The 27,611-nt window shown below is 41.3% G+C and overlaps 1 protein-coding gene across 31 annotated transcripts in view; it reads left to right on the top strand.

The window, feature by feature from the left end:
• LOC129775235 (basement membrane-specific heparan sulfate proteoglycan core protein) overlaps positions 1–27,611 on the top strand; it is a 220,014-nt gene that overhangs the window by 34,209 nt on the left and 158,194 nt on the right. For 22 of the 31 annotated variants that reach the window (XM_055779700.1, XM_055779686.1, XM_055779689.1 and 19 more), the window contains 6 exons: positions 4,668–4,784; positions 23,927–24,040; positions 24,167–24,297; positions 24,386–24,476; positions 24,829–25,044; positions 25,336–25,470. The exons of 1 other annotated variant lie outside the window; for it this stretch is intronic. In XM_055779700.1, coding sequence (XP_055635675.1) covers positions 4,668–4,784; positions 23,927–24,040; positions 24,167–24,297; positions 24,386–24,476; positions 24,829–25,044; positions 25,336–25,470 — 804 coding nt within the window. The remainder of the gene's footprint in view (positions 1–4,667; positions 4,785–23,926; positions 24,041–24,166; positions 24,298–24,385; positions 24,477–24,828; positions 25,045–25,335; positions 25,471–27,611) is intronic. 8 more of the 31 variants (XM_055779703.1, XM_055779693.1, XM_055779709.1 and 5 more) reach the window with 5 other exon arrangements.

Below are 27,611 nucleotides of genomic sequence, written 5' to 3'. Positions count from 1 at the left end.
TCAGACACAAGGTTTACGGTGATTTTTCAACACTCCGTGCTAAACCGATAAAGTGGTTCTCAGATTTTCATGAAAAGTGGTTGTTGTTGGATTGGATTATAGAGAATTTAAGTAGTATGACAGTCATTCATCTCTTTTTTCCCCCACTTACATGCCAGAACAACCACTCAAAGTTACGCAATACTTGTAGGTGATCATTCCAAGGGAGGCAGGCCCCTCTTCTAGTTACCCTAGTACATAATACCAGGGTGTATGCGTTCAAACCCTACAGATTGATTGCAGTATCAAATGTACTGAATCAGGTTAGCCTCTTTTAGAAGTTTCAGACTGTCTCTTTCCGTGTGTCGTTTTGCAATACGACATCTAGGCCACCGGTTAAGCCGTACCTCTTTCAAAGGTCCACAGTTCGCATGCATTCCGTTATGTTGGGCGGGTGCCGAAACAGGTGGGGACTCTTCTTTCTTTGCTAGGAAGCTATGAATGAATCACGTATGTCCAATACGAAGACGTGAGAGAATTCACTGTTCAAACGTTTTGGCTTTGTCCTTCCATTTGCCGGTTGATGCTTTGATTCTACAAAACTGCAAGTCCCTTTCACGACTCCATTTAGCCTCCCAAGTGAGAAGACTGGAATTGTTCGCCCTTCAATGAAATCCTTACCAGGTACGCCCATACTGGTAATGGAGTCTATCCGCCCTTAGCAAGCCGATCGGCTTCCTCGTTCCCCGGAAACCCGGAATCCAACATAGGGTCGTACTACTACCCCTCAGCTGCTCTTCGATTTCTTGAATGATGGGGTGTTTGATTTTACCACCCTCTATAGCTTCGAGGACGCTCGCCGAATCCAAACAAACAACAACGCCATCGGTGACGCATTACCATCGAGTGTCCCAATGGCCGAGGCGTCAAGACAGTACGTAGGACCTCGTTCACCACCGCTTGCACCTTCTGGAAGTTATCCCCAGCCCTAACGTACCGTGTACCAGCTGATACTAGGAGGAACGGCATCCCAGTCTCTAGGAGAGCATCGACTTAACCGCATTGGACGAGGCAGTATCTCATCTGTTAGGGTTTGATATTTTTGCCTGGCCCTAACCCCATATGGAGTATCAAGTGACTGCGCTAGTGCGAGGAATGTGCTTTGCAGCAGCATTCAACATAAGCTCAGTCAACTGGTCAAGATCGAGACACGCGAAATCACGCACCGAGCGATCTGTATCATCCCGAGTCCCGATACCCCGCCCAGTCAGCTCCATCGAACTTCCACCTTTTGCGGTATCTGAGCGATGGTTTGTTTCTATTAAGGGTGATAATAATAGAAAAATGGTCACTGCTGAAGGTCAGAATTAGACCATTGAAGCTCGTGCGCGTTCAAATCTCCTCCTAATAGGAGGGGAGCGTTAATATTTAAAATAAGTTGCTCGATCTCTTGCACCACCGCAATGGATGTGGGGAATTTCAAAAACCGGCCATGTACAATTTGTTTATTGGCCCAAAAAAATGACCTGTGCAAAGTTTCAGCTCAATCGGACATGATTTGAAGGGGCCTCAAAGCGCTTTGATTTTTTGATCCTCGGCGGGCTCGATGTTATTGCGTATTCTTTTAAAGTGATATCCTTGTAGATACCAATAGCAATACCATCTCTATCAGGGGTAGGATGTCCTTCTTTATAGATCCAACTATATTCTACGATGCTCTTCCAAGGAAGATAGCATTCGGAACAAGTGTCTCTTAAAGTATGATTATTGCCGGGGAGAGCTTCCGGGTGAGAAATTTGTAAATCACCCACATTTTGTCGAATCCCTCTTATGTTCCATTGAATAATTAAATTCTTCGGAATTCATCGTAGGATGAATGAAAAAAAACACGAGGTCGAGTTATCTCAAATCTATAATATTGGGATCAATACTAATCGACGAGTTAGCGCTTGGAGGGGGATACTCCGTATTTCCACTCTTTCTGAGTGGCAGAGATAACACCTCTGGGCTGCAAGGCTTATCGGACGCAGTGTCCTTATGCCTCTGCTTTCGCTTCAAACCAGTCACTCTCTCCACGGGGTGCGCTAACTCGGGAGTAGGTGATGATGCCGCTAACCCAGTTGTAGACATGAGGCTGGGAGCCGCGCGCTGAACATCTTCTCTAGGAGGATAACCCTTGCGGGCCAAGGTACAGCAGCAGCACCGGAGCTAGGCTTAGGTGCTACGCAGGGCCTACCCTCCCTAGGGGAGGATGAGGTGCTGGATTTGAACTTACCCGTGCTGGATAAGGAGCCAGACCCAGACTTAGATACGGCGCTGGAACCACTAGCCTTTGCGGCGTTTTAATTTCGTCCTAATAATGTTTTGTTCCCTCAGAAAAACAGGGCAACTTTTGTTATTTAAGCAGTGGTCGTGGCTTCGATTTCTGGGTGCTCTTGCGAGCACATCCAGCATACCGCTTCTTTCTGGTACTTACCAGAGATGTGCCCGAACTGGTATTTAGCACTTGTAACATTGTGTAGGTTAGGGGATATACACTTTCCGGCAAAATTGACGTGTTGAACATCAGAATAAGTAGAGGAGTGTTCACAACTACTTTCTCTACTTTTTTTTTGTAATTCTTTTGACTTTTACGACATGTTGAGGTTTCAATTCCCTCTCAAAGTCGACCTCCGACATATCTGTCGCATCGCGACACAACTCAACCCGCTGGACGTATTAAGGGTAGGGCGGAATGTACATTTCACCTCCGTATTACCGATAAGCTTGCTAACTTTCGCATGCTTCTAAGCTTGGCTCCTTTTGAAACTTCTACAATACGAATTTTCGCCCACGATCACTGGCTCCAACGATATACTCGCTGAAGTGGGCCAATAATCTACTAATCGTAAAGGGGTTCCGATGAAGCCCCTCCCCATTCATGGCCTCCCTAGGCTACACCACCCAGGCTGCACCACAAGGAGACGGACTACGCTACAGCCCGTGAAAAGTGATAGTTTTGTTCTCCATCGCAAAATATTAGACCCGTATTTTTTCATGTTTCATTAGGGTGCCCATTTCCATTTTAGGGTGGTCCGAAAAATCATTTCTTCCCTTTTTACCGAATTGACTTTATTCAAAAATTCATATCTTTTGAACTACTGAACTGATCAAATGATCGACATATCAAACTAAAGCTAATTAGCTAGTCTTCTTTGAAAATTATTAGACTCGCAAAAAAGAGATCACGCTTAATGTTTCAATAGGACCTATTTGTTATGATCGATTCTCTCAATTCACTATCTCTTAAAATAACAACTGCCTTGAAGATGGATCTTGCGGTATCTTTCTCAGGTAGTTTAATAAAAGAGGTTCTCTTCTAGAATCCAGATCGTCGAACATATCAGGAAATGCTTTTACCGCTGAGTTATTAACGATAGACAATGTCGATGAAGAGAACCGAACAAAAAATATAGGTCCTATTGAAAAGTTAAGCGTGAAATGGATTTTGTTTTCGTAGTTATTGATTGTATTTGTTTATATTTGTTTTTCATAGTTTACATGGTTTAGAGAGAGAGAGAGAGAGAGAGAAAGAGAGAGAAGGCGCTATATTTTTCAATTTTTTTCTTGGAAGCTTTGTTTTTTTCACATAAAATATCCAAAAATCAGATATGTGTTTTCCACAGTTTTTGAGTTATGATTTTTCGAAGTTGGAAATGGGCACCCTACTGCAAAAATAGAAAAAATGAGGGTCTAATATTCTGTGGGCTAACACAATTTTTTGGCAATAGCAAATCCATTTGAGCAACCAGCTTTCATTTGATTCCTATAACGTTTCTGTGGGACACAGAATCTTTTTGATTTGAATGAAAAGTGTCCCCATTCTATTTGATGATCAATAATTTAATAAATGATGATCGCACCGCAAACTGGGGTGTGAGGAGTGCATGTATATTCTAACATATACTCACTGATGTGAGTATCATCACTCCTTGCAATCCTTGTACCTACAAACGCATGGGAACGAAAGTTACGAATCGTTCATTCTGAGAGTACGTATAGCGTTTTGAACTCCTGGTACAATTTCCATTGAAGTGGTCCTTTAATTCACTCCAAACATTGATCGATCGGCTAAAAAAGGCTGATCGTATCAACATGAAACGTTCAAACGTGTTTTGGTGTTACACTAGGCTAATTTTTTTCCTGCTAACATTACAACTTACTTACTTATATTTGGAAACAGATGATTTTCTAAAACACTACTAGAACTCAGTTTTTGACAATATGCAGAAAAACAATTGTTTTCGTCGAAGCATCAAATTAAACACTTACGCGCTTTTTCGATACCAACAACTTTGTCGGAGCCGCTTACCACAAGTAGTATCACATAGACGTAGCGTTACAATTCAAATGAAGGTGGAAACAGTCTCATTACTTTATTGTCCGAGAGATTAGGTATTATCACAATATGTTTTACAATCGTTCAATTAACTGGATACTTAAATTGGATTTTTATTTACAAATAATAAAACGCTAGATCACAACAAACATTGAAATTGAATGTACATTCTGCGCCGCTTTTCTGTCTATCTTATGACGACATTGAATAATTCAATCACTACACAGTTCAGGTGTCCTTAAAACTATCCAACGAGGTAAAAAACGTTATACCAAAGATCAAATGCAAACCAATGTGGCTTTTCTTCCAGACAATCAATGTGGCGAGCACGAATTTAGCTGCCTATTGGATGGTTTTTGCATCTTAATAGAGAAACGCTGCAATAGACAGATGGATTGTTTAGATGGTTCCGACGAGAAACACTGTGGTAAGTCGATTTTCGCATAGAAGGATTATCACGCTTTGTCATTGTTTTGTCTTTGCGTCTATAAAATATAAGGAAAAAAATGAATTGCTTCAGATCAACAGTTTTTTTCCCAATAGGGAAGATGATTTTTAACATTTATATACAGTGTTTTGAGACATATTATCACGAATAGATTTCGAATAGTAGAACGCCTTCGTATCATTGAAACATATTTCGAGAATAGATCGTGATTTATTTCTATCAAGAAATCGTGATTGACATCATGGGTTTGTGAAACCTTAGTTCTTGGCGTACCCTACCTAAATGTATCACTACTTGTTTTTAATTTTACTGTTTCTGTTCCAGTTGACTGTCCAAAAACACAGAAACACATGAGAATGTCCATGTTAGACTTTCGGACTTTTTCCATGTGAAAGCTATGCTTTTATGTCGACAATGCACAATGGTCCAGGAGATGCATTTAAGTGGAAATTAGCATTTAGAGCTTGACAGTTATTCTCTAGACAAAAACTGTCTTAGACAGAGTTGTTACTCATGATAGGGCGCTCGCTTTTATGTTGTCAAACATAGGGCGACCAAAATTGTCGATGAAATAAAAAATCTAACCTTATTATCTTTATAGATAGAAGTAAACATAGTTCAACAATGTTGTAGCTCCAATTATTTGAGACATCTTTGTAGAACAAAGTTTTTCTCTATCTCTTAAAATAACCGATATAGCGCATTTTTTCTAAGTTACGTTGGGATCACCATGAGAAAAACTGTTTTTTTGCTCTAACTTTTATGTTTAAAATTTTACATGCAAACTGTCTTCGAAAGACTTTTAGAGCTTACTAATACAAACATTTTACGATGCAGAACTTGTCAATATTCCAACTTCACCCAAAGTTATTGATATTTCTTAACAAAAAACACGCTCTTTTCATTCGTCTTAAATAATTGGATCGTCTCAAATAATTCATTCAAGATGTCTCAAATAATTGGAGCTAGAACATTGTCGAACTATGTTTACTTCTATCTATAAAGATAAAAAAGCTAGATTTTTTATGTCATCGACAATTTTGGTCACCCTATTTTTGACAACATAAAGTGAACGCTCTATCATGAGTAACAACTTTGTCTAAGACAGTTTTTGTCTAGAGAATAACTGTCGAGCTCTAAATGCTAATTTTCACTTAAATGCATCTCCTGGACCATTGTGCAATGGTTTTTTTTTATTTTAAAAAATATGAAATGTCACCAAGTTTTATTAAAAAAAATCAAACACACATATCGGTTGATAAAAATTTCATTTCGTCATAAACGTAAACATTTTTCATCAACGCGCTCTGGCCAGACACACAATGATTCAGGAAAGAGGAGGAAATACAGGTTTCATCAGATGTTTTTTTTTTATTAATTCGTTTATTTTTACAGGCTCAGTTACTTAAGTTTAAAGGAACCGAATTCTTAAATATAATTTTAAAACTATATATATAAACAATTTTCTTACATCTATGGTTAGTAAGGTGGAAAACCGATTACTCGCGGTGTACTCGAGTTTAGGAGGGTGACATATTTTTAGGAGAAGAATGGGATATAAGGAAATTGTAACAATGTTGATGAACACTCATTTCATAAATCTATTCGTATATCTATAGTGTATTTACATTTCAACTTATTCTACTATTTATAGCAAGGGGACGAATTACCCGCAAAGAAAGGAAAGGAGGGTATAAGGATGTAGGGACAATCACACACGAATATCTATAGCTTTAAGGAAAACATATATATGGGACATGTAATCAAGGTCTAACCGAGCCAACACATCTCTCACCGGCACATTGGGCTGTCATCCTCGGGCCCGAAGGGAGTTTTCTAAATTCGATCTGGCGACCAGATACACCTCGCACGACCAAACAATGTGCTCGATGTCGTGATAACCTTGGCCACAAACGCAGAGATTGCTGCTGGCAAGATTGAAACGAAAGAGTAGTGCATCTAACGAACAATGATTGGACATGAGTCGGGAGAAGGTGCGAATAAAGTCCCTACTCAATTCCAGACTTTTGAACCACGGTTTGAGGCTAACCTTAGGGATAATCGAGTGAAACCATCGGCCCAATTCATCTTCATTCCACTTGCGTTGCCAGTTAGCGATGGTATTTTTGCGGACTAAAGAATAAAATTCATTGAAGGAGATTTGACGCTGATAAGTATCGCCTTCAGTGCACCCGTGGCCGAGTGGTTAGCGTCCCACACTATCATGCCGGGTGTTCGGGTTCGATTCCCGTTCTGGTTGGGGGATTTTTCGTCAAAGAAAATTCTTCCGGCTTGCACTGTGGTCACGCGTATTCTAGAGCTTGCCACTCTAGAGTACATTCAAGGCGTGTTATTCGGCATAGAAATCTCAACCAAGTATTAATGAACGGCGCTAGTTAATGAATACGTTGAGACGGCAAAAGTTCCACAGGGAACGTTAACGCCATTCAAGAAGAAGAAATATCGCCTTTAATTGCGCCTACCTTTGTTAATGAGTCAGCCCTCTCATTACCCGGAATGGAGCAATGTGAAGGTTCCCAGATAAAGGTAATGACATAACAGCGTCTGGATAAAGCACTCAAAATTTCTCGTATTCTCTCAAGGAAGTACGGCGAGTGCTTTTCTGGCCTCACTGAACGGATAGCTTCGACAGAGCTAAGACTATCCGTTACAATGTAATAGTGTTCAACAGGTCGTGAGGCGACGCTGTCCAGCGCCCAATGTATTGCTGCCAATTCAGCAATATACACTGAGCAAGGATTCTGAAGACTGTGTGAGGTGCTAAAAAATTCCTTGAAAACTCCAAATCCTGTGGACTCGTTTATAGTGGACCCATCAGTAAAGTACATATTATCACAATTGATACCCCCATACTTTTCATCGAAGATCGTTGGAGCGATCCTCGATCGTTGGTAATCTGAATATCCATGGATATCTTGCTTCATGGACAGATCAAAATGCACAGAGGAATTGATGTAGTCAGGGAAACAAACACGGTTGGGAATATACGAAGAAGGATCACCTGCATGGAGATGAATTCATGATATGAACTCATGAATCCGGAGTGAAAATTTAGCTCGATCAGCTGCTCAAAATTTCCGATCACCAATGGGTTCATGACCTTACACCGGATGAAGAACCGAAGAGATAATAAATTGAAGCGATCTTTTAGTGGGAGTACGCCTGCCAAAACCTCGAGGCTCATGGTATGCGTTGAGGGCATACATCCCAACGCAATACGGAGACAAAGATACTGAATTCGCTCGAGTTTAATTAAGTGTGTTTTGGCAGCTGATTGAAAACAGAAACTGCCATACTCCATCACTGAGAAAATAGTTGTTCGATACAACATAATAAGATCTTCGGGGTGGGCTCCCCACCAGGTGCCGGTAATTGTACGGAGAAAGTTTATTCTTTATTGACATTTTTTACTCAGATACCTAATATGGGCCCCCCAAGTACATTTGGAGTCGAACCAAACCCCAAGATACTTGAATGACATAGCATGAGTGATCGGTTTACCCAAAAGTTGAAGCTTTGGTTTTGCTGGTCTATGCTTCCTAGAAAAAACCACCATCTCTGTTTTCTCCGTGGAGAATTCGATCCCTAGCCCAATAGCCCAAAATTGTTCAAAGTATCTTGTAAGGGTTCTTGTAGGTCGGATTCTGTTGATCCTACGACAGAGACCACTCCATCATCTGCAAGTTGTCTTAGGCTGCAATTTTGTGTAAGGCAATTGTCGATGTCGCTTACATAGAAGTTGTACAAAAGGGGGCTTAAACATGAACCCTGGGGGAGGCCCATGTAAGAGACCCGACTTACTGCCGAATCTCCGTGAGAAAAGTTCAAATGCTTCTCACAAAGCAAGTTATATAACATATTATTCAATAGAGGCGGCAGACCCCGAGAGTGTAATTTGTCTGTCAAAACCTCTATTGAAACAGAATCAAAGGCCCCCTTTATGTCCAAGAATACTGAAGCCATTTGTTTTTTTCCGGCGTAAGTCATTTGAATTTCTGAAGAAAGCAACGCAAGACAATCATTCGTTCCCTTGCCCCTGCGAACCCATATTGTGTATCTGGAAGTAGGCCATTCGTTTCAACCCATCGATCAAGGCGAAACAAGATCATTTTCTCCAACAATTTCAGTATACAAGACAGCATTGCTATTGGGCGGTACGAATTGAAGTCGGACGCGGGTTTTCCGGGTTTTTGAATAGCTATAACTCCCAATCCATGGTGGGATAGCCAATGTTCCAAGCTTTATCAGGATAAATCGAACGCATTCAAAGCTTTTCGGAAACGTGGAACCATTGAAAATTTTTCAATCGTATTTGGACCTTGAAAATCAATTTAAAAACTTGATCAAAGGGAAAAAACGTGCTTATTGGCGAAATTTCGTGGGAGGTTTGTCACCAGAAACGTCAATGAAAAAAATATGGAAAGTGGCTCGAAACATAAGAAATCGCTCTTCAACGAATGAAAGCGAAGAATATTCACATCGATGGATTTTTAATTTTGCACGAAAGGTTTGTCCCGATTCCGCTCCCGTGCAAAAAATTGTTCGAGATAAAGGGTGTGTCACATCAAATTGCATCACGGAAAAAACGCTGTAGAAATTTAATTTTTAGGAATTATATCTTCAGCTTTCGCTTATAATCAGAGAAGAGTGTATAGATCACGTTGGCCATGCTTTTTTTTTTTTCCCCAAAATATATTTTTTTATTAAGGCACATGTGGCGTTAGCCTGACGGGGCCGGGAGTCCAATATTTTGACAATTTTTGTCTTACAACTATGTTAGTAATATGTAACCGATTACTCGCGGTTGGCTCGAGGTTAGTATTACAAGTGTTCTCATAATTGGTATGTTGCAGTCTTCGATGCTCTGTACGTGTGCCCGACACGGGATACTTCCTATTGGGATGCAGCTGACCATTAATCAGCAACGCCCCCCTAGTCTGTACCCCATATCTAGCGTGGTGCGTCTTTCTCGACTCGAGGAATCCAGGATAGAATGGTCACTAGCCGGCGCAATCATCAGCTCGTGTAGAATTGTCATGAGCGGTACAACCTTTGGCTCTTGTTGAATGGTCAGTGGACTGCACAACCTTCGGCCCGTGTATCTGTGAAGAGTGTGTGTATGTATTGCCGCGACTAAGTAAAAGTTTATCGATCGGATAGGAGGGATATGAAACGGGGACACAACGAAGGAAACATCATTAAACGTTGACATCGGCGTTTCTGAGGAACAGGTATAGATGAAGCAGAAGATCAGGATCCCGGCTACATAAGATATCCCGGACGGGGATATCCGATTGTCTGCCTTGTGCTCTCAGTGCTCTAGAGAGCTGAGAGCGAGCAGCATGAAACCGGATACACGACCAGACAACATGCTCGATGTCGTGGTAGCCATCGCCACAATCACAAAGATTGTTTGCTGCGAGCCCAATGCGATAGAGATGCGCGTTTAGGTTGTAGTGATTGGACATAAGCCGAGATATCACGCGAATGAAATCACGACCTACGTTCAATCCCTTGAACCATGCACTCGTCGAGACCTTAGGGATAATCGTGTGTAACCAACGACCGAACTCATCTTCACTCCACATGCGCTGCCAACTAACGAGTGTGTCCTGACGAGGAACGTGAAAAAATTCATTATAGGCAATTTGCCTTTCAAAAAGTGTGCCTTCTGAAGCGCCCACCTTAGCTAGCGAGTCCGCTTACTCATTCCCCGGAATCGAGCAATGAGAGGGAACCCATGCTAAGGTAATCTTGAATAATTTTTCGACCAAAACACTAAATAGATGTCTTATTCTTGTTAGGAAATAAGATGAGCGTTTATCAACTTTCATTGAGCGGATTGCCTCTATTGAGCTGAGACTGTCTGAAAAAATAAAATAATGGTCGATGGGCAGTGTTTCAATGATCTCTAGAGCATAGTATATCGCACCCATTTCTGCGACATACACGGAACAAGGATCTTTGAGTTTCAAAGAGGCACTGGAATTTTCATTGAAGATGCCGAAACCAGTGGACCCGTTTATGTATGAACCGTCAGTAAAGAACATTTTATCAGATCCAACTTTCCCATATTTTTCCGAAAATATCGACGGAATAACATTGGAGCGTAGGTGATCTGGTATTCCATGGATTTTTTGTCGCATGGACAGATCAAAAATGACAGAGGAATTGCAAAAGTATGGGAAGCAAACTTGGTTGGAGATGCCTGGTGAAGGGTGCACGTCTGGGTAAGGTACTCATGGTATAAAGACATAAAACTTGACTGAGGAGTCAGTTGTAGTAGATTTTCGAAGTTATCAATCACCAATGGATTCATGATCTTGCAACGGATAAGATATCTGTAGGATAATTCTGTGAACCGAAGAGTAAGCGGGGGTACTCCTGCCAAAACTTCGAGACTCATCGTATGTGTCGAATGCAAACACCCCATGGCTATACGCAAGCAACGATATTGTATCCTCTCCAGCTTGAGAATATGAATCCTGGCAGCTGATCGGAAGCAAAAACTGCCATATTCTAACACTGACAATATCGTTGTTTTGTACAACTGAATGAGGTCTCCTGGATGGGCACCCCACCATGTTCCGGTTATTGTTTGGAGAAAATTGATTCTTTGCTGGCATTTCTGTTTCAAATACGCAATGTGTCTCCCCCAGGTACACTTAGAATCAAAATATACACCCAGGTATTTGAAAAACATAGAGTGTTGGATCGTTTTGCCGGATATGTGAAGCTGGAATTGGGCGGGTTCGTGCTTCCTAGAAAAAACGACCATTTTTCTCCGTAGAGAATTCGATACCCAGCTTGAGGGCCCACGTGAACAGATTGTTCAGGGTATCTTGCAACGACTTTTGCAGAACGACGGGATTAGTACCCGTGATGGAAATAACTCCATCGTCTGCAAGTTGTCTCAGCGTGCAGTCTCTAGTTAGACAATCATCCATATCATTGACATAAAAACTGTACAAGAGGGGGCTTAGGCAGGAGCCTTGTGGTAGGCCCATAAAACTGTAACGAGAAGATTTCGAGCTGCCATGAGAGAAAATCATGTGCTTTTCTGACAGTAAATTGTACAGGAAATTATTCAGAATTGGTGAAAGTCCACGATTATGAAGCTTCTCTGAGAGAATTTCCATGGAAACTGAATCAAATGCCCCTTTGATATCGAGAAAAACGGAAGCCATTTGTTCTTTGCGAGCAAATGCGATTTGGATTTCAGAAGATAGCAGCGCGAGACAATCATTCGTCCCTTTACCTCGGCGGAAGCCAAACTGCGTATTTGACAGCAAATTGTTCGTTTCGACCCACTTGTCCAAACGAAGTAGAATCATTTTCTCTAACAATTTGCGAATACAGGATAACATTGCAATCGGCCTATACGAGTTATGATCGCAAGCCGGCTTGTTGGGTTTTCGTATGGCTATCACTCTCACTTGTCTCCAGTCATGCGGGACAATATTCAGCTCCAGAAACTTGTTGAACAAGTTCAGCAAACGCTGTTTTGCCAAGTCGGGAAGATTCTTCAACAAGTTGAATTTAATCTTGTCCGACCCCGGAGCTGAATTGTTACATGAGAGGAGGGCAATTGAGAATTCTACCATCGAAAAATTCTCATAATCGCATTGGAGCGGAATATCGCGTACGACGCTTTGTGCAGGAACAGAATCGGGACAAACCTTCCTTGCAAATTTGAAAATCCAACGGTCAGAGTATTCCTCACTTTCATTGGTATGGTTCCAGCCACGCATTCTCCTAGCCGTATTCCAAAGAGTACTCATAGCGGTCTCCCTTGACAAACCATTGACGAATTTCCGCCAATATCCACGCTTTTTTTGCTTTAATCAGACCTTTTAGTTTGGCTTCTAGAGCTTGGTACTTTCGAAACCATTCCACTAGTCCAGTTTTCCTGAATTTTTTGAAAGCGGATGATTTTTCAAGGTAGACCTTTGAACACTCCCTGTCCCACCAAAGTGATGGAGGACGACGTCGGAAAGTGGTAGCCGGTACACGTTTCTTTTGAGCTTGAAGTGCGCTATCGTAAATCAAACTTGATATAAAATTATACTCTTCAAGGGGAGGAAGTTCATGCATCGAAATGATTGCTTCATATATTAATTCTGCAAATTTTCTCCAGTCAATATTCTTCGTGAGGTCATACGCAATATCGACTGACTCACTAGATTTTGATTCATTGGCGATCGATAAAATTATTGGTAGGTGATCACTACCGTGGGGATCTTGGATTACCTTCCATGTGCAATCCAGGGATAATGAAGAAGAGCAAAGAGATATGTCTAGTATGCTTTCCCGTGCAGGAGGGATGGCTATCCTAGTTGCTTCCCCAGTATTTAAAACTGTCATGTTGAAGTTGTCGCACAGATCATAAATCAACGTGGCACGGTTGTCATCGTAGAGTGACCCCCATGCTGTTCCATGGGAGTTGAAATCACCTAAGATTAACCGCGGCTCCGGCAATGCCTCGATAATATCAAAGAACTGATGGCGGCCTACCGTAGTCCTGGGAGGAATATATATCGAAGCAATGCAGAGTTCTTTGCCATTGATTTGTATCTGGCAAGCGACAACTTCAATGCCTGTAATCGATGGGATAGTGACTCTATAGAAGGAGTGACGTTTTTTGATCCCCAATAGTACGCCACCAAACGAGTCGTTACGATCTAGGCGAATAATGTTGAAATCGTGAAAATTCAGCTCGTCGGCTGAACAAAGCCATGTTTCACAGAGAGAAAATACATCACAGTTAGAACTGTGAACTAAAAATTTAAATTGGTCTAGTTTAGGGATGATGCTTCTGCAATTCCACTGTATGACAGTGGTCAAATCCTTGACCTCTTGCGCTGAATTAGGCATCGAGGGAAATGAACGCTGCTAAAAAGCCACATTTTTCTTTCAAAAATGTTCTCACAACCGGAAGCAAACATAATACTATGCTTTTAAGAGGATCATTTATATTTAAAGCATTTAAAATGTTATCCACAAGGTCTGAAAGCGCAAGCAGGCCAGGTAGTGGCTGTTGCTTCGACCGCGAAAATGGAACAGACGTGTTCGTTGTTGTTCCGGGAAGTGCTGAGGACCCCTGGTTGGTAGCATGACCACGTAAACCGGGAGGTACTTGCTTCGGCCTATTCTCAGCACGTTCAGTTCGAGGCTTCATTCCAACTTGGGAAGTTTCGGTATTCTTTCTGGGGAGTGATGGAAAAGAAGTAATTTTTCTTTTCCTGATGGCACCCTGCGATGTACCGGAACATCCGGCATTGGGAGCGTCAGCAACAGGCTCGTCGTTCTGCAGAATGGAGTAGGGATTGTCCTGTGTCGTTGGCACGGAACTCTTAAGCATTTCTGCAAAAGTCCGCTTGGAACGTTCCTTTAAGGAACGCTTGAGTTTTTCCCCTCGTTGTTTGTACACCGGGCATTGAATAAGATCATGAGAAGTCCCGCCGCAATGAAGACACTTGTGCTCTTTCGCGCAAGGATTCTCATCATGGCTCTCTCCACAATCTGCGCAACGTTTTTTATTGCAACAATAGGCGGCCGTGTGACCGAGTTGCATACATTTGTTGCATTTCATTACCCGGGGTACAAACAATCGAACAGGTAAACGAAGTGCCCCTATTGCAACGTAATTTTTCCACACAGTGAAAACACAGATTTCAGTCGATCGCATGCAAGAATCTTCACAGTTTTTAGTGTGGAGTTCTTGAAGCGACCGACACCATCGATTATCTCTTTTCGGGTCAAACCCTTTTCGGTTATTACGCCGTCTATTTCGACGTTGCCAAAGGTACGTATACACGATACTCAATCGCAAAGAGGTCGTAGCGCGTTATTTTGTTCGCTTGGGTCCTGCTTGAGACGACAACTCGTAGTTTGTCTGGCCCCATCCGTGTAATTTCGGTAACGTCAGAAAAATGTTGAGTTAGTTCCTTCGAGATGCGAATGACATTGAGAGGTTTGGATTTTCGTCTAAAGTACACAATGAATGGGCCTTTGGAGCCTTCAGGGTATTCTTTAGGACGAAAATCCTGTTTCTCGTCGATTTCCTCATCTTCGGAACTATCAACTTCGTAAACAGAATGTTCTACCTCAATTTCTGCTTCACCCTCCTGCTCTTCAGGAGGAGGTTCGGTATCAGAAATATTTAATTGCGTCAACGGGGGATCCTTTCCGCCCTCAGCCATATTAGAAAAATCGGCCAACTGTTCGATATGAACAGAATATAATAATTATCAAAATGAATAAGTAAAAAAAATATTATAAGGTTATGCTGCGGATAATATTTATATTAATTTATTTTATTTATATAAAATTCTAAAATGAAAAAAAGTTCCAATAAAATTTCAACGGTAATGTAACCAAGAAAAAATAGACACCCCTAATGCCAACGTTTGCCGATTTGGTAAACACACAGATGAACAATGGTGTAAATCGAGCACAGATGGTAGAAGGAATGATAGGAGGACAAAAGAAAAATAAACTTATACTTGCCGCTGCTGTGTGGCGTGTGTGATGAATCTGTCTGAATTGTATCCTCTGCGTCTCGGTCGCGCACCACTTTGAGCTTCGCTCTACTCGCAAGCGCAACCGATGAAAAAAAACACAGTCTGATTCGATGTGGAAAAAAACACCTTTATTGGATCGTTTCGAAAACCTGTCCGATCTACTTGCGAGTTATCGAACGAATGGCCATGCTTCACTGTCAATTTTTCGTAAATTTGGAAAAATGTCGTCGAACGAAAAAGAGCGTCGTGAATTAATCCTGTGCACTCATTTCGAGAATCCGGAGTTGTCACATCGGGACATCGGTAAGATGCTGGGAATCGTCCAATCCACGGTCAGCAGAGTACTAAAACGATACTTCGAGAACCTAACAATCGACCAGAAGTTGAAGAACGGCAAAAATGGATGCTCCGTCAGTGAAAAAGATCACAAGCGCGTAGTTAAGCAGTTTAGACGTGATCCGAGAGGTTCGGTCCGGGATGTCGCCAATAAGCTGAATTTGCCAAGTTCATTCGTCCAGCGGACCAAGCAGCGGGAGGGCCTGCGACCATACAATGTTCAGAAGGCTCCTAACCGCGACGAAAGGTAAAACATGGTGGGGAAGACGCGAGCCCGGAAGCTGTACACCGAAATACTGACGAAGCCGCATTGCCTGGTAATGGACGACGAAACCTACGTCAAAGCGGACTTTCGTCAGCTGCCGGGCCTGTTGTTCTTCTTCGCAGAGGACAAATTCAGCGTTCCGGAGGAGATTCGCAAGCAGAAACTATCCAAGTTTGCCAAAAAGTACATGGTGTGGCAAGCGATCTGCTCTTGCGGAAAGCGGAGCGCCCCCTTCGTGATGACCGGCACGGTAAACGGGCAGGTTTACCTTAAGGAGTACTACCACTATTGAAGCAGCACGAGGGCCCGACCATCTTCTGGCCGGATCTCGCTTCGTGCCACTATTCAAAGGACGTGTTGGAGTGGTACGAAGCCAACGGGGTCACCTTCGTGCCAAAGGAAATGAACCCGCCCAACGCACCGGAGCTTCGCCCAATAGAGAAATATTGGGCGATTATGAAGCAGGCCCTCCGGAAGAACCCAAAAGTTGTCAAATCGGAGGCGGACTTCAAGAGAAAATGGATTTCTGTTCAAAAAAAACTACAACCTGACGTTGTACAGAACCTTATGGACGGGGTAAAGAGGAAGGTGCGAGCATACGGGCATGGGCTCGAAGTATGAATAAAAAGAAAATGCCAAAAGTTGTTTAATAGTTTTCATTTTACTGTCTAAAATTTTCAAAAGTATCGGTCTACTGGGCGAATTTCTACAGCGTTTTTTCCGTGATGCAATTTGATGTGACACACCCTTTATACCGCAAGATAGGTGCGATCTTGATTCCGAGTTTTCGATGGTAGAATTCTCTCTTGCTCTCCTTTCATGTAACAATTCTGCTCCGGGATCGGATAGAATTAAGTTCAACATGCTGAAAAACCTCCCTGATGTGGCGAAACATCGCTTGTTGAATTTATTCAATCGGTTTCTGGAGCATAATATTGTTCCAGATGATTGGAGACAAGTACGAGTTATAGCTATTCAAAAACCCGGAAAACCCGCGTCCGACTTCAATTCGTACCGCCCAATAGCAATGCTGTCTTGTATACGGAAATTGTTGGAGAAAATGATCTTGTTTCGCCTTGATCGATGGGTTGAAACGAATGGCCTACTCTCAGATACACAATATGGGTTCCGCAGGGGCAAGGGGACGAATGATTGTCTTGCGTTGCTTTCTTCAGAAATTCAAATGGCTTACGCCGGAAAAAAACAAATGGCTTCAGTAATCTTGGACATAAAGGGGGCCTTTGATTCTGTTTCAATAGAGGTTTTGACAGACAAATTACACTCTCGGGGTCTGCCGCCTCTATTGAATAATATGTTATATAACTTGCTTTGTGAGAAGCATTTGAACTTTTCTCACGGAGATTCGGCAGTAAGTCGGGTCTCTTACATGGGCCTCCCCCAGGGTTCATGTTTAAGCCCCCTTTTGTACAACTTCTATGTAAGCGACATCGACAATTGCCTTACACAAAATTGCAGCCTAAGACAACTTGCAGATGATGGAGTGGTCTCTGTCGTAGGATCAACAGAATCCGACCTACAAGAACTCTTACAAGATACTTTGAACAATTTTGGGCTATTGGGCTAGGGATCGAATTCTCCACGGAGAAAACAGAGATGGTGGTTTTTTCTAGGAAGCATAGACCAGCAAAACCAAAGCTTCAACTTTTGGGTAAACCGATCACTCATGCTATGTCATTCAAGTATCTTGGGGTTTGGTTCGACTCCAAATGTACTTGGGGGGCCCATATTAGGTATCTGAGTAAAAAATGTCAATAAAGAATAAACTTTCTCCGTACAATTACCGGCACCTGGTGGGGAGCCCACCCCGAAGATCTTATTATGTTGTATCGAACAACTATTTTCTCAGTGATGGAGTATGGCAGTTTCTGTTTTCAATCAGCTGCCAAAACACACTTAATTAAACTCGAGCGAATTCAGTATCTTTGTCTCCGTATTGCGTTGGGATGTATGCCCTCAACGCATACCATGAGCCTCGAGGTTTTGGCAGGCGTACTCCCACTAAAAGATCGCTTCAATTTATTATCTCTTCGGTTCCTCATCCGGTGTAAGGTTATGAACCCATTGGTGATCGGAAATTTTGAGCAGCTGATCGAGCTAAATTCTCACTCTGGATTCATGAGCCCATATCATGAATTCATCTCCATGCAGGTTGATCCTTCTTCGTATATTCCCAACCGTGTTTGTTTTCCTAACTACATCAATTCCTCTGTACATTTTGATCTGTCCATGAAGCAAGATATCCATGAATATTCAGATTATCAACGATCGAGGATCGCTCCAACGATCTTCGATGCAAAGTATGGGGGTATCAATTGTGATAATATGTACTTTACTGATGGGTCCACTATAAACGAGTTCACAGGATTTGGAGTGTTCAACAAAATTTTCAGCACCTCCCATAGTCTTCAGTTTCCTTGCTCAGTGTATATTGCTGAATTGGCAGCGATACACTGAGCGCTGGACAGCGTCGCCTCACGACCTGTTGAACACTATTACATTGTAACGGATAGTCTTAGCTCTGTCGAAGCTATCCGTTCAGTGAGGCCGGAAAAGCACTCGCCGTACTTCCTTGAGAGAATACGAGAAATTTTGAGTGCTTTATCCAGACGCTGTTATGTCATTACCTTTGTGTGAGTCCCTTCTCATTGCTCAATTCCGGGTAATGAGAGGGCTGACTCATTAGCAAAGGTAGGTGCGATTGAAGGCGATATTTATCAGCGTCAAATCGCCTTCAATGAATTTTACTCTTTAGTCCGTAAAAATACCATCGCTAACTGGCAACGCAAATGGAACGAAGATGAATTGGGCCGGTGGCTTCACTCGATTATCCCTAAGGTTAGCCTCAAACCATGGTTCAAAAGTCTGGACTTGAGTCGGGACTTTATTCGCACCTTCTCCCGACTCATGTCCAATCACTGTTCGTTAGACGCGCTACTCTTTCGTTTCAATCTGGCCGGCAGCAATATCTGCGTTTGTGGCCGAGGTTACCACGACATCGATCACATTGTTTGGTCGTGTGAGGTGTACCTTGTTGCCAGATCGAATTTAGAGAACTCCTTTCGGGCTAGAGGAAGGCAGCCCAATGTGCCGGTGATGTCCCAAATATATGTTTTCCTTAAATCTATCGATGTTCGTGTGTGATTATCCTTATATCCTTATACCCTCCATTTCTTCCTTTGTGAGTAATTGGTCCGCTTGCTATAAACAGGAGAATGAAATGTAAATTCACAACAGATGTACGAATAGATTTAAGAATTGAGTGTGTGTGATTATCAATATTGTAATAATTTCCTTATACCCCATCCTTTTCCTGAGAAAAATATGTCACCCTTCTAATCTCGAGTCCACCGCGAGTAATCGGTTTCCCACATTACTAATCATAGATTTAAGAAAATTGTTCATATATATAGTTTTAAAAATATATTTAAGATTTCGGCTCCTTTAAACTTATGTAACTGAGCCTGTAAAAATAAACGAATTAAAAAAAAAAAAAATCTATATACAGCCATTTCATGTCAAACCGATAGTGTGGTTCTCAGATTTTCGTCAAAAGTGGTTATTTTTGTACTTTATCGCAAAACATTAGATTCGCATTATTTTAGGGTGGTCCGAAAAATCATTTGTTTCAGCTTTTTCCCAAAAATGACTTTTTTTTTAAATTCATAACTTTTGTACCACTAAACCGATATTGATGATCGACATATCAAATTGAAGCTAATAATATTACTTATTGAAGCTAATAATATATAGGGTTGGGGAAAAAGAAATGTCGTATTTCTGATCGAAATTTGACGCTTTATTAACCAAACTTGAAATTATCCAATTTAAGTCAAATATGTGCCCTTTTGTTTGCAAAATTGTTGCCATTTAGAAGCCAACTTCATTAACCCCCCCTACTTATTTGCAAAAAAAAACTCAGACAGCCAGTTTTCGCAAGGCCAACTCTTTTGAGGCCAACTTAGTATCACCAAAAGCGTTTTGGATGGACCGGAAGAGATGATAATAACTTGGAGCCAAGTCCGGACTATACGGTGGGTGCAATAGGACATCCCATCCGAGCTCCCGTAGCTTCTGGCGGGTCATCAAAGATGTGTGAGGCCGAGCGTTGTCCTGGTGGAAAACAACACCATATTGATCATTTCTGGCCGCTTCTGGTCAATCGCCTGCTTCAAACGGTCAAGCTGCTCACAGTAGAGAACCGAGTTGAGAGTCTGGCCATAGTTGAGCAGCTCATAGTGGGTTATTCCCTTCCAATCCCACCAAACACACAGCAAAACCTTCCTGGCCGTCAATCCGGGCTTGGTGATAATTCGGGCAGGCTCACCGCGCTTCGACCACAACTTTTTTCGCTTTAGGTTGTCGTACGTGATCCACTTTTCATCACCAGTCACCATCTTCTTCAAAAATGGGTCCAGTTCGTCCCGTTTCAGCAGTGCATCGCAGTCGTTGATTCGGTCTAAAAGTTTTTTTTGCGTCAACTTGTGTGGCACCCATACATCCAGCTTTTTTTGGAATCCAATCTTTTGCAAATGGTTCCAAACGGTTTTATGGTCTATACCCAGTTCCTGGCCAATCGAGCGGGTATGTGAGCCAGTCTACTTGGATGATTTCAACGATTTTATCGGTTTCCACGACGATTGGCCTACCAGTACGGGGTGTATCTTCGACAGCCATTACACCAGAACGAAATCGATCAAACCAACGCTGTGCTGTGCGAATCGTTACAGTATCAGGTTCATAAACTACACGAATTTTTTCGGCCGCCTTCGTTGCAGTTTTACCTCGCAGGCAGTAAAAACGTAAAATATGGCGAATTTCTTGCTTGGTGGACTCCATCTTTGACGCGCTATAACTTGAGACTGAAAAGGACAATCACAACACTGTCAAAACAACACTTGTAGCACAGATTGTCGTCTTTAAATAGCCGTATAGCATGACCCGATGCGATAAGTACAACACAAGATATGTTTAAGTGTTGCCATATGTTTACAATATACGACATTTCTTTTTCCCCAACCCAATATTACTTTCGCGAAAAATTTGGATTTTTGTTTCTGTATTATTGTATTATTGTATTATTGTATTACTGCAATCTATCGTCGATATCGGGGGTTATTGGGTATTTGCGAGGAGGAATCGATTCCCCCTTTTAACGTTAATAACTCTTTTCCAGCTAAACGAAGTGGAATGATGATCACTTTATTCGAAAGATGAAATGTCTAAGATTTATATGCTTGTTACTTATTTATTGCTAAGTCAACGTTAGTTCTACGTCCACTTTGCGGTTATATCAAAGATATAACCTACTCCTAGTTATTTTCGTCAGTGAAGATAACCTATACATTGTAGAACTTTTCATTATGGTATATAGCAAAATGTATTCTTTTGGAATCATTCTTTGTCACAACATACCATGTCCCACTGTCGGTTCATGTGAGCTTTGGCAAAACTCAGACGTCTTCCGATGTAAAATTGTGTAAAATGAAGAGCTTTAACCTTTTGAGCCCTCTTTATGTGAGCATTTTTTTACCGAAACTTGACGAATTGTCACCCGAGTAACATTTAAATTGAAATATTGCTTTATTTGCATAAGCGATTTTGAGATATTCGAAGCTGTTCTAGCTATTTCCCGCTTATCCCGGTCAGAGAGCTTCGATTTACGTGGAGTTATCTCCTTCTTACCGTATCCTTGAGAATTCGCCAAATAATTGAGCACTACTTGATGGAATCGTCTAATCGGACGAGCAATTTCTGTGATACCCACATTTTCTTGGTGAAATGCATCGATTTTCCATTTTTCAGATTTATTGATCAAAACAACTAAAACAACGGAAAATGTAACTGGTCTTGTACAAACTTAACACTTAAAAAATACAAAAACATTCGTTTACGCTCAGCGCTTGCACACACACATATGAAAATCATGCAGTGTATGGTAGTCACCAATACCTACATACTAGAATATAAATTGATGCATTGTTTGTTTACAATGATACAAAGCAGCAAGATTATCCCCGATCTTATAAAAGTTGGACAGAGTGTAGAAGTTCAGTGAGCTGAAGACTTGAAGGGACATCTCCCAATGTGTTCATACCGCTTTTGAAATCCGTACACATTGCTCATTGGTTTTGAAATCTGTGTTAGGGAAACACAAGGTTCCAGCGATCGTACATCAACTGCTGCACTATCATAACTGATTGGATTTCCGAGCGGACATTCGTTTATATACAATAGGGTGGCAATGGATGTATGGAAAAAAATCATTATCGAATTTCAAAAACCGACCATGTAGAATTTGTTGATTGGCTCAAAAAATGACCTGTGCAAAGTTTCAGCTCAATCGGGCGTGATTTAGGGGTGCCTCAAAGCGCTCAAAGTTTTGATTCATTGATCATTTCTAAATCTTCCAAGGAAATTTGGAAAATCGATTTTTTTTTCGATGCCAAATGACTTAAAATGCATAAAACGTCGAGATCTGGTGTCATTTCGAAAAAAAATTGGGCAGAAAATCGACCTTCTGGGCAATGAAGAATATGGAAAACGGAAATATCGAATTTAACGAACCGACCATGTACATTTTGTTTATTGGCCCAAAAAACTGACCTGTGCAAAGTTTCAGCTCAATCGGACATGATTTAGAAGTGCCTCACAGCACAGCATTTTGTTTTCCTAATTTCCTTTACTCCTTCCTTTACTTTACTTCCTTTATCTTGGAAGATTTTCGAGGATCAAAAAACAAAACTTTGAGCGCTTGAAGGCATGTCCGATTGACCTGAAACTTTGCAAAGGTCGTGTTTTTGGGCCGATAAACAAAATGTACATGGTCGGTTCTTTCAATTCGACAATTTTTTTTCCATACCTTCATTTCCTCTCAGGCAGAAGGTCGATTTTCTGCCCATATTTTTCGAGATGACACCTGAACTCGACTTTTCATGCATTTTTAATTCATTTGACATCGAAAAATAAATTTTGATTTCCCAAATTTCCTTTCCTTTTCTGGAAGATTTTCGAGGAGCAAAAAACAAAACTTTGAGTGCTTTGAGGCACCTCTAAATCATGTCCGGTTGAGCTGAAACTTTGCAAAGGTCATTTTTGCGCCAATAAACAAAATATACATGGTCGGTTTTTTAAATTTGACATGACCATTTTCGCGACCACCCTAATATACAGATTTATGTCATTTCAATAGTCTGTTTTCAAAGCAATTTTTAGCTACTGAAACAAGTTTTCTGGTCGATTATTAAGATTGATATAACTCTTGAATATTTTGTCTTTCGAATGAAGTGATTATCATACCATACCGTTCAGCCGACAAAGAATTATTAACGTTCAAAACCTTACATTCCAGCGTCACGCTCTCGTTTTGGAAACTTTGAACTTACGCCCCGGTACAGAAATGAAAGACGTAGTCCTACGTCAAAAATAAAGGAAAGAGGCATACAATAAAACATAATTTAGCAAGAAACATGAAGGATTATTATTCTTGATTAACTATCAATATCAACGAAATATATCTAAACACAACTAACCGAGAGTGTTACGAACAATTAAACCCTATATGGGTTTCCTGCACTACCCAAAAAAAATGGGAATTCTCAATACCAAATATAACGTAAAGATCCAAAGCTATAAACAGGATGAAAGCTATACACTGAGAATAATTGATTTTACATTTTACTATACGCAAATCAAAATATTAATGTCTGTCATGTCCTGTCTGCTTGTATGGTGTCTTGTGTTACGAAAATGCTTGCCGCTTAGTATTAAATTGCTAATGTTTTGTAATCAAGCTCATAAAACAGTTTTATTCAATCTTACTTCCATACCGGGTGATGCGTTGAACAATCGAAATGGATTTTTCGTTTCGTACTAACCGGATTGACGAACACTTACTAAAAAAAAAAATACCATTCATTTAACATACACAAACTGGATGCTGGTTGGTGACTGTACAGTACACTGCGGAGAAGGAGATTTTCGCTGCCAAAATGGCCACTGTATTCCAATGTCACAACGATGTGACAGATGGAATCAGTGCAGTGACGGTAGTGACGAAAGGGACTGCACAAGTAGGCTAATTTTTCATTTACTCTGCAATCAATAACAGTAACTTAGTTTACAATATTTATCCTCATGAGTAGAAATATTATATTGATTTCATTTTTGTTTTGTTTCCATATTTTATTTATCCATAGATTGTGACGTACATGAATTCACCTGCCAAAATGGAGCGTGCATTGATAAGCAGGATGTTTGTAATGGCTATCGAGACTGCACAGATGGTTCTGATGAACAAAATTGTTCTCGTCATTGTGAACCCAATCAGGTTTTATTTTAGTTTTATTTTACATTTTAATTATTTTTCACACTTGTTTTGCTTTTTTTTTTGTTTCTTTTTTCTATATTATTATCAGTTTACGTGTTCTGATGGTTCGTGTATAGGGAAAGAAAAACAATGCAATCACGTTTTCGATTGCCCAGATAGAAATGATGAAACTGGCTGTGGTAAGCACATCTAATGGTTTTGCATTTACCAGTTAATTGCTTTGAGTGTTCGTATCGTCTACATATAATTTCCAAATTTATGTTGTATGTATAAGAACTTTCACACATATTTTTCGCTTATGCTGCTCGCTACGATTATCAAAAGTATTTTTCTGCAATTAATTGAAGAATTATTGCAAATTCATTCTCATCAGATTCACGGAAGTATGGTCATTCAAATCATTAATTGAGAAAGCGACTAAACAACAAACATTCCTTTTTTGAAAAGACTATTTTAAATATTGGATATCGAAATATTTTGAAAATGTTTTTCGATTGTAACTAGAAGTAACGTAATTCTCTGACCATTTAGACGATAACTCTCACTTGAGAAAATCATTGGACCATCATCATCTCCATCGGCTTAGCCCCAGTCATCATGTCCACAATCAACAGCAACCCGCTTACAATAGTCGGTGTGATCGCGATAGTTTCGAATGTCACGACGGCATCTGTATAGCAGGCTACAAGAAATGCAACGGCATAGTTGACTGTCACGACAACTCCGACGAAATTGGTTGCCCAAATGGTATTTCATTCAGAGTTTCATTTGCATTTGTTGCGTTCTAAGAATATGATGCAATTGTTGTTTATCTATTCATTTATTTGGTTGCAATGCAAATTACACGCGTTGCACATATCCTTAGAATGCTGTTTCGTTTAATTCAATAGTCGGAAGATCGCAACTTATTAACAATTCTACGTAATAACATTTAGATGTGCTTCAAATTGGCTACGGTAATCATTTGGATAGAACTTACTTGTTCCACATTATTGTTTACATTTTTTTTTTGTTTCTAATGAATTCTACAATCTGCAGCTAATGATGACGATACCGACATTTGTTCAAATGGCGAATTCTATTGCGATAACAGATGTTTGGATAAAAGCTATATATGCGATGGTAGTATCGACTGTGAAAATGGCGAAGATGAAGATAATTGTGATGCACCCGGTAATTGGAATATTTATATTAAGGAATGCCAAGCCTATACTAACGTTGTAAAGACCAAACCACTCATCGTCAAACGATATCGTAGAAACTAAACGAAATCTAATATGTAATATTCAGAATTATGACACACAAGGTATGCTTCAAAGTAAACTTTTCTTTCGAATAACGCATTCCAATGATGCGACTACTGATGGCTGCCTGATGGCTGCATAGGCGTTGTCCGTTGCTAATATTAGGCGCTTAGGTAATTACTACTTTTTACTTTTCTTTCGAATAACGCATTCCAATGATGCGACTACTGATGGCTGCCTGATGGCTGCATAGGCGTTGTCCGTTGCTAATATTAGGCGCTTAGGTAATTTCGGCGAAACGCAACAGTGAAAAAAACAGTGTGTCCAGATGATTAATGACTCGAGCTTTAAGCTTATATGGCTCCACAGGGAGAAAGATTCGAAGTATTACTAATTTAAAAAGTTGAATTTATCTTATTCTGCAACCAACATTCATGTTTGAATTTATGCGAACTACTTTTGGTACTAATCTTGGTCTGAAAGATTCCTCAAATGGAGTAATCCAGTGGAGGTCTCGAGGCTTTGCACTGTGTGCACCGATTAGAGAGCGACCTCCATCATAACGACTCTCGTAATCATCCAGATTCCATTCCACAATCAAGTGTTGCCAGAACGCTGATCGCTCGAATCTACTCACCCCGAATGTCGTTATGAACCTGTACGTCTATCTACTGTTCGGTGCCGCACTCCACTTCTACTGTCACCTAGTCACCAACTACGCTTTCGAAAGCTTCCGGATTCCTCTGGTTTCCTTTCGCCTGTAGCTGTCCTCCGCCAAGGTGACAGCAGTATGGGAGTCATCCTGGCTACGGCGCAAATCTCTTCTGATGATGTATTCACATGCGACACGCCGCATCGCCACTATTCAGCCTGATCTTATTACGCTGAATAGACACTAGCCAAAAGGTATTTCAAATCAGGTATTTAAAATCTCGCTTCGGAGTTATCAATGCTCTCCAATAGCGATTTCTGCCCGTTGCGCCGCCCTGCGGTTACTGGCAATTATCATTTCCGTCTTGTGTGGGCTATCTGTAGTTTCACACTTTGCATCCACCATCCAATCATGTCTCTCGACTCGGTCGCAAACATTTCGACCCGTTCCAAGGATTCTTCTGTCACGAGGATAACGAAGTCATCCACGAAGCCAATGATCTTCACAGCTCTGGGCAGATTCAGCTTCAGTACGCCATCGTACATACTGTTCCAGAGCGATGGGCCCAGTATAGAGCCCTGCGGAACTCCCGCCGTAGTTTTATTTTGCGCCTGGCCCGTGTTTGTCTCGTACGCCAGCACCCGGTTCTCGAAGTAGCTTCTCATTATTCTGCACAGGTAGTCTGGGACTTTCGGCTGGCTCTATTGAACGCGTTCTTAAGGTCGATCGTCATCACTGCGCAGTCTCGATTTCCTCTGCGCTTCTGTTTGGATGCTTTGTTGGCTCTTTCGAGCGCTATGTGAATGGCATCTACCATAGATGTCCCTTTCCGAAATCCAAACTGACTATCGGACAGTCCACGAGCTCCCACCGTGCATTCCGTCAGCCTATTGAGGATGATTCTCTCCAGAAGTTTCCTAAGAACGTGCAGCAGGTAAATGTGTCTATGATGCTGGGTCACCGTCTTTCCTGGTTTGGACAGAAGTACTAGTTTTTGTACCTTCCATCGATCCGGAAAGTAGCATTCGTCTGGACCCTTCTGTATTGCTGTCCTGAACATATCAGGGATTGATAAGATTACCGCTTCTAAAGCTCCATCAGGGATTCCATCTGGGCCAGGCGTTTCTTTCGTTTTGAGACGTTTCATAGCTGTAACTAGCTCATCGTTCGACACCTGTCTGCGTTCGGTGTTATCTTGGTTTGTCCTCGGTAAGGACATCCAGCATGTAGTTGAACTCCATCGTCCAACTGGGAGGTGCGTAGCAACTGCAGATGAAAATTCCGTTGGTCTTTGTGATTACGAAATCGTTACGAGACTTCGAGACTACCTCCTGAATGGGATATCGGCCCATGACTTAAACGGCGGCCATTCCCACTTTATCCGTCACCCAATTGATGTTACTGGAAGGAACGCTATA

This window comes from Toxorhynchites rutilus, chromosome 3, assembly GCF_029784135.1.
Source record: "Toxorhynchites rutilus septentrionalis strain SRP chromosome 3, ASM2978413v1, whole genome shotgun sequence".
Classification (NCBI taxonomy): domain Eukaryota; kingdom Metazoa; phylum Arthropoda; class Insecta; order Diptera; family Culicidae; genus Toxorhynchites; species Toxorhynchites rutilus.
Note: the sequence above shows the minus strand (reverse complement) of the source record. Positions and strands in the feature narration are given on the sequence as shown.